An 8,246-nucleotide genomic window follows, 5' to 3' on the forward strand; every position below is an offset into this window, starting at 1 on the left:
AGTACGCTGCGTCCTTCAGTTGATTACGTGTCTCCCACTAAGTTTTTCTTTTTTCTTGTTTTTTTCTTTTCTCAAGTAGTATTCACAACATATGCTGCCCCAAATGCTTTACTTCATCCCAAGCAGTTCCAGTGTCGTTTAATCTAATAATACGAACCCATTTTCCTAAATGGCCTAATAAGACTGACAAAAGTTTACCTTCACATTCCACCAAGAAACTCTTATAGATAAGCTCGCACTTAGGTGGAGCTACCGTGGTTAAAATTTCCCAGCTAATGTCCTGCTCAAAGTTACAGACTCCTAAATTTCCATTGATGCCTAAGCAATAGAACGCCCCGCGATAGAAAACCGGATTGTTAAAACTCAGGTCAAATTCCAAGTGTTTCTTATTGGGAGGTAAAGAAATATGATCGAATGTCTCAGACCTCCAACTTTTATCTCCCTTTTAATGAAGAAGATATCAAGAGCATACGTCATGAGTTTATCGACAGCAATAACTACACAATCTGAAGAAGTAGGGGAGGACGAGAATGAGATACCTGAGAAGTGGTAACTTTGATAGTCTGGTAAATCTGGTAGTTTGATAGTTGATCTATTGAATGGATTGTAAAAGAACAAGGTCTTGTCTTTTGACATGAACAACCACCCACCCTTTGAAAATCGAATTCTAGAACCTTTTAAAACTTCGGGGAAATTAATGAGGTAATTCTCATTATTATGCATTGGGTTTACGAAACTAAAGACTTGTTGATCACATATAGCAAGAGCCAGCCATGGGGATATATCTGTGGTGTGTATAGTAGTCCTAGTAGAAGAGGATCTTTTCAGTTTCATTATTGATCGATATTTTTTACCCACAGCACGTAAATGTATGTAATCCAGTGTATGAAGATAATTTGATATCAACCAGACCATATCTTCATGATTAAACATAACCCGCCATGGTCTTGCTTCATCAATATACTCTGTCTCACCATCCTCATCTCTGTTGGCTTCACAAATTTATTTATGTCTCCACCCTTTCCAGACATATGGTCTGTTGTAGAGATCATCATCCATGATGGCTGCAACCATGGCTTTGGTAGATCAGGACATGGTATAAAAAGTAAAATACTATTATCTTCCAAGTCATATTTGTAGAAGCTCATTCATTTCGTTTTCATGCGTAGAGTACACACAACCCTTCGATAAACCCAGCTCCGAGGCTAAGCAACATAGTTCCACACGATTGCTAAGAAAGAAAACATAGTCATGCAAACTCTTAACTTTTACCCAAGTCATGGTAGAGAAATCCAATTTTCTTATAACTATGCTGGTTACACAGTTTTGATACCTCTTGGAATCATCATGACTTTTTGTATGTAAAAAACTTCACCAAAAGACTCCATCCAGTGCTGTACCGTATAGTAATCCAACCATCCTGCTACTACTTCGTATGGACACCTTTCAAAGGTGATACTTAAATCACGTATACCAAGTGTTTCCTCTTTGACAATATTAGAACCATGTTGTAATTCTATCTCTAAGTCATCACCATTCGTACACATTATGTATAACTTACCCTTAACGTTTAACATCTTTCGAATAATTATGTCCCCTAAATTGACAAATTCATGTTTTCTCCATTCTTTTTCTCCAGGGTGGCAATAAATTATAACCGCAGGACTTTTATCTCCATCAAGAAGGATATAAACCATCGAATCATCATCACTACTAATTTGACCACCACTGCTACCCGCATCCCCAATACTACTACTGCTAGTCTGAGGTGGTGAAGACAAAAGACAGTCTATGACGAAAAATTTAAATCGAATATTAGGTAACTGTATAGTTTCTAGTGATGCGGGATTCCATAGAAAACAATCTCCATATTTGAAAACCGGATCTGAATCATCACCAAGAACGACTAACCATCCTTGGTGACAAGATTTCTGCCAAATTTGTCTTTTGCAACTTAACTCTTGTAACTCTGGTACATATTTTTTTGTAAGATTTGTTAATAGAATCTGTAATATTATAGAAAGTTTGAGACTTAAAATCTTTTCCATGGGGGTAAACAAGCCAAAGTGCTGGTCTGGGTGATGGTGGGAGTCTACGTTCGCTTCTTTGATGAACTGGCGACGACGCTGAATTCGCCATGGAAGAAGATGGAGAGAAGGAAATATGCACGATACCCTAACTATTGCGCCAAAAAAAGTATATAATGCCAGCAGAAGTTACAGGGGTAGAGTACCTCCCACAACACCTACAGATTTTGAGGAGCTAGGGTGCGAACTTGATTGGGCTTTTCCCACGGGTAAATCAAAAAAGTCCAAACACGTGCCAGAGCCTGTACAATGTACATAAACCCTAGCTCTCTCCCTGTCCCTGATAATATGTAGTCGGGAAAACTATTACAAAGTCTTTACTTCTGCCGTAGCCATACTCTCTGCCTCCCTATCTCTTCATATCTCCAAAACCATATCCATATCTACCCCTACCATTGGCATTTACATGATTGAAAAGATAGTAAAATTTACTTCAAGATAAAAAAGTCAAGCGGAAAGTATCGGAGCTGAACTTCAGGTTAGTTTCGGTAATAAATTCTTTTGATAAGTCGTGTGTTATTTTCCCGCAATCTGTTTGATGAAATGCGTAGCATAGTTTCTTCTCTTTGTTCTAGAACTTGTCAGTGTTGGTCTGCTTTTATTCGGACTCCCATTTAATTACTTAGTCAGGAGAAAGATTATTTGGTAATATGGTGTTGAAAAAGAAGAAGAAACGCAACATTTTGGATAACAGCAATGTGGGTGTGAGAGGGGAGGACAAGTTAAGTAATTTACCTGATGCACTTATTCATCACATCCTTTCTTTCCTTCCAACCAAATGTGCTATGTCTACCTGCATTTTATCCAAAAGATGGAAGCATGTATCCAACTCTATCCAAATTCTTGATTTTCGTAAATGGAGAACTCAAAAGGGTACGATAGTATTTTTTGGAAAAGAAGAAAAGCTGGAAACCTGGTGTTTCATGAATTTTGTGGACACGGTACTATTTCTTCATCAGAGGCGCGATATCCAGAAGTTCTATCTTGATTTAGATGAACTTTTTGATGAATCTCGAGTTAATAAATGGATCAGTACTATTATGAATAGTAAAGTTGAAGAATTTGGTCTATCCATAAAACTATTAAGTTTTTATTCAGAATTTCGTCCATCAATTTTTTGTTCTGATTCATTTTCGATTTGTCATTCATTGACACTATTGGATTTGAACTTCCATAGGATCACTGACGCCAACAAGTTCAATATTGCAAATACAGTTTCTTTTCCAAAGCTCAAGATACTTCGGCTCAAATTGCTTATTTTTGTGAATGAAACCTTGACAAGATTCATTTCTAACTGCCCCATCCTTGAAGAGTTGAGCTTGACTCAGTGTCGCATATCTGAAGGGTTATGCATTGTAAAGCCCGCACTGAAGCACTTGTCAGTTACTGATTGTGGCCTATCGAAGTCTACGGTGAAGATTTCTGCTCCAAATCTATTGACCATTAGTTTCAAAGAATGCCCACCGGCAGACTTTGTCCTCGATAGCTTTCCATCACTAGTCGAGGCAGATGTTGGTTTTTACATGCATAAGGGAGACAAATACCAGAACAGAGTATTTGTCAAGCTTTTTGAAAAGCTTTCAAGTGCAAAGCTCCTTAAAATATATGCCAACTCATTTAAGGTATGCCTAAGTACTTAAGATGATTTTACTGATTATGTTGTTCTGCTTTCTATGACTACGGCATTTCGATCCTGATTATGTAGTATCACGCTATCGGCTTAATTGTGACTTTTTTTTTCCTATCTTAATTTTTTGTGATTAGGTTTTAAGGGAGGTAGATATCCTCCTGACCGATTTGATCGCATTTAACAATTTGATCCATTTGGAAATTGGTTTACCATTGGATTACAAGAGCTTTGGTACAGATTCTATTTCAACTGTGAGGACATTTTTCAGGTTTCTCCAGCTGTCTCCCAATCTAGAATCAATTCTCTTTTCTACGGCAAGTCACTCACCTCTTACCTCGCAATAACATTAATTAATTTTTTGTTTTTGTTAGAATTAAAATTCAGTTATCGCATTCAAAATTGGTTTTATATTTAGCAAAATTCTTGATTCGAATTGCAAAGCATCAGATTCCCAAACCGGAATCACTCGTTTTCTTCTTTGCAAGTCAACAAGCTTTCACTATTTTTGTTTTGCATACCCTATTTGGGTCATCTCTTAAAACTAGTAGCCTGTGTTTGTGTTAGGATCACTACTTATTTCTTTTGTTGTATCACATTTGGCTGAACTTTTGCTTTAATTCTTGTAGAGTACTGAAATCCCTTCCGTCCAAAATGATGATTGGTCACTAGATCCTAATTGTTCGCCACCACACCTCAAGTCGATCAAATTCAAAAAATTTGATGGGGAACAAAAGGAGCTGAATGCGGTAAGATTTTTTCTGAAGTATTTTGGTTTTCTTGAGACGGTAACCATTGTTGCTTCTGAAAGTCTCTCCAAAGATCACAAGAAACAACTAACATTAGCGAAGCTGTTACTAAAGATTCCAAGACCTGCAAATTGTGTGGTTAATTTCTTGTCGATCTCCGAAGATCCTTAACAATATGTTAAATATGTCAGTGTTGTTATTTTAATCTTTTCGGGAAGTATTCTAGAAAACCCCTTTTGCGAATGTTTAAGAGTATTATCAGTTTTTTTTTCCTGAATATGTGGAGATTGGTGTAGTTCAATGAACCTTTTCAAGGACATGGTACTTAAATATTTTGTGCTTCCACCATCATTTTGCTCCATTTTCTGTTTTTTATATTATGTTTGCTTCAGTTTCTGGTCTGTCTCAGATATTTCACATGACCCGAACCTATATAAACTTAAAGTACTTCTGCGAAGCTCAGCTCTGGTACAGTGGTACTACATATTGAATGAAATTAGAATGTCCGTGTATTCTGATAAACATGAGCATAGAGATTCTAATGTAGTTGTGAGAATAATTCTTTGTATCTTCATTGATAGGAAAAAGCCTGATTTATACATGTTTACACAACTAGATAAGGCAAATAAAATATACGCCTAACAACTAGATAAGGCAAATAAAAGATACACATAAAAATATCTAGGATATATACAGAAAAAATATATATGAAGTTACAACCAAATAACAAACACAATAATGTCAAGATATATCATATCTTGACCATATCTTAACACACACACACCCCCAGACTCAAGGTGGTGGAGTACACATCTTGAGTCTGGAAATTAAGAATCGAAGACGAGCTGCAGAGTGAGTCTTGGTGAAAAGATCAGCCACTTGAAATTCTGATTTAACATGTGGAAGAGTGATTGTACCTTTCTTGAAATGATGACGAGTAAAATGACAATCTATCTCTATATGTTTTGTATGCTCATGAAAGACATCATTGTGTGTAATTTGAATAGCAGCCTTGTTATCACAATACAGTGGTATAGGAGCAGAAATTAGAACTCCCATATCACGAAGTAGCCACCGTAACCAAATGAGTTCAGATGTGGTGTGAGCAAGTGCTCTACACTCTGCTTCAACACTTGAACGAGAAACCACACTTTGTTTCTTACTTCTCCATGAAATCAACGAGTCTCCCAAGAACACACAATAACCTGTAATAGATTTTTTATCCGTAATATCCCCAACCCAATCGGAATCTGAGTAAGCTTGAAGAGTGAGATCAGACTTTGATGAGAAACACAGACCTTGATGAAGAGACCCCTTGATATATCTTAAAATTCTGAGAACAGTTGCATAATGAGTAGATCTTGGAGCAGACATAAACTGATCGACTATGTGAACTGCATGACTTATGTCTGGTCTCGTAATGGTCAAGTAATTTAGACTCCCTACTAGTTGACGATACAGTGTTGGATTAGACAATAGAGTCCCATCTGTAGGACTGTATTTTATATTCAATTCAAGAGGTGTGTCAGTTACCTTATTGTCAGATATCCTTGCACGCTGTAGAATCTCAGATGCATATTTGACTTGTGATATGAAATAACCAGTGGGTGACATGCCAACTTCAATGCCAAGAAAATGACTTAAAGATCCAAGATCTTTCATCTTATAACAATCACTGAGATATGATTTGAGTTCAGTAATACCTTGTAGATCACTGCCAGTAATAACCATGTCGTCAACATACAAGAGAAGAATGACAATTCCTTTTTCTGACGATCTGACAAACATAGCTGAATCACAGAAGCTTTGTGTAAAGCCATACTGGAGAATTGCATTGCTAAACTTCTCAAACCAAGCACGAGGTGCTTGTTTGAGTCCGTATAATGCCCGTCGAAGCTTACATACTTGATTAGGTTCATGAGGAAAACCAGGAGGAGTTTGCATGTAAACCTCTTCTTGTAACTCACCATGAAGAAACGCGTTTTTCACGTCCATTTGATGAAGCCCCCATTGTCGTGCTGCAGCAACACAAGTAATGTACGAACTGTAACCATTCTGGCCACTGGTGCAAATGTTTCTTCATAGTCAACACCATACTCTTGTGTATAACCTTTTGCAACAACTCGTGATTTACATCGTTCAAACTCACCATCTGACTTGGTCTTAACTTTATAGACCCATCTGCTTCCAACAACTGATTTTCCAGGAGGAAGGTCCACCATTTCCCATGTGCCTGCCTCTGCATGTGCTTCCAATTCATCATCCATTGAATCTTGCCATTCTGGAATGGCTGCAGCTTCTCTGTATGTTTTTGGTTCATAAAATGACAAAATAGAAGACAAGGAACAGTGATAGTCTGCATACTTAGCTGGTGGTCTTCGATTGCGAGGTGGCAAAGAATTTTCTTCAGAATCAGGATCTCGTTCCTGAGTTGCACTGTTAGGTTGAGTCGTAGAGTGGTCTTGGTCATCCGTATTTGGTGGATCAACAACTAGAGGAGATGGACTTTCAGGAGTAGATATAGGAAAAGTGCTAGGATTGGATTCACTAGGAAATGGATCAGAATAAGTGAAAGACTCAAAAGATGATGATTTGCTGCTTGGAAGTGACCAGAATGGAACTTTCTCCCAGAATGTGACATGACGAGAGACACGAAGCTTTCTATTAACTGGATCATAACAACGGTACCCTTTTTGTTCAATACCATAACCAAGGAAGACACACAAGACATTCTTTTGACCAAGTTTATGACGTTCACGTTCTGGAAGGAGTACAAAACAAGTTGAACCAAAGACTCGAAGCTCAGAATAGTTTGGTTTCTTACCATAGAGACGCTCATAAGGTGACATTCCTCCTATGACAGTTGTTGGGACTCTATTGATGGTGTAGACTGCAGTAAGGACTGATTCTCCCCAGAAATTTGAAGGAACTGAGCCAGAAATTAACTGAGTTCTAGCTGTCTCTATAATATGACGGTACTTACGTTCTGCAACTCCATTTTGTTCTGGAGTTTCAGTAAATGACAGTTGAAGAATGGTTCCTTGGGTTTTAAGAAATTCTTTGAATGGATTGGAAATATATTCCCCTCCTTGATCAGCACGAAAAACTTTGATCACTTTACCAAACTGAGTTTTTATCATGGTTGAGAAATCAATATATACCTTAAGAAAATCTTCTTTAGAGCTGAATAGATATACCCATGTATAACGCGAATAATCATCAATAAAACTGACATAATACAAAGCACCTCCCTTTGACATAATTGGATATTTACCCCAGACATCAGAATGTATAAGAGCAAAAGGTTCAGTTGAGACAGAAGTGTTAAGATTAAAAGAAAGAGCTGGTTGTTTTGCCAGTTTACAAGAGATGCAATTTGGTTCTTTATCTAACCGAGTATCTCCTAGTAAACCCTTATTGATCATATATGAAAGACGAGAAAAGGAAACATGACCTAACCTAGAATGCCAAGACATGAAGGGAGATATTGACACAGGTGCAGTGGGAGTAGCAGCTACGACATGACTTTTAGATTCCGCTGAGAGAGCAATAGATTGAAGGAGATACAACCGACCAACTCTACGGCCTATCCCAACTAGCTTCCCGGTTTTGAGATCCTGTATAGCACAACCAAAAGGAAAACAATATGTGTTAAAACCTTGATCACACAGTTGACCAACTGAAATAAGATTCATTGTAATATTTGGAACAAGAAGCACATCTGGTACGTAGAAGTTATTTGAATTATTGACCAAGCCTATATGACTTGCATTTACTGTTGAT

At 37.5% G+C, this 8,246-nt stretch overlaps 1 protein-coding gene across 1 annotated transcript; it reads left to right on the forward strand.

Annotated features, from left to right (window-relative positions):
* The first annotated feature begins 2,737 nt into the window (after positions 1–2,737).
* Positions 2,738–4,634, forward strand: LOC113316670 (F-box/LRR-repeat protein At4g14103-like). Its single transcript, XM_026564822.1, has 3 exons — positions 2,738–3,709; positions 3,852–3,968; positions 4,344–4,634. Exons 1-3 carry the CDS (start codon positions 2,738–2,740, stop codon positions 4,632–4,634), a joined length of 1,380 nt encoding a protein of 459 aa, XP_026420607.1.
* The last annotated feature ends 3,612 nt before the right edge of the window (positions 4,635–8,246 follow it).

The sequence above is a fragment of the Papaver somniferum genome, chromosome 10, assembly GCF_003573695.1.
Source record: "Papaver somniferum cultivar HN1 chromosome 10, ASM357369v1, whole genome shotgun sequence".
Lineage (NCBI taxonomy): Eukaryota > Viridiplantae > Streptophyta > Magnoliopsida > Ranunculales > Papaveraceae > Papaver > Papaver somniferum.

Excerpts from the sequence above, each read along its gene's own strand:
- LOC113316670 (XM_026564822.1), top strand. The coding sequence starts at position 2,738 with ATGGTGTTGAAAAAGAAGAAGAAACGCAACATTTTGGATAACAGCAAT. Across the intron at positions 3,710-3,851 it reads TATATGCCAACTCATTTAAG|GTTTTAAGGGAGGTAGATAT; the intron begins GTATGCCTAAGT and ends TTTTGTGATTAG. Across the intron at positions 3,969-4,343 it reads GTACAGATTCTATTTCAACT|AGTACTGAAATCCCTTCCGT; the intron begins GTGAGGACATTT and ends TAATTCTTGTAG.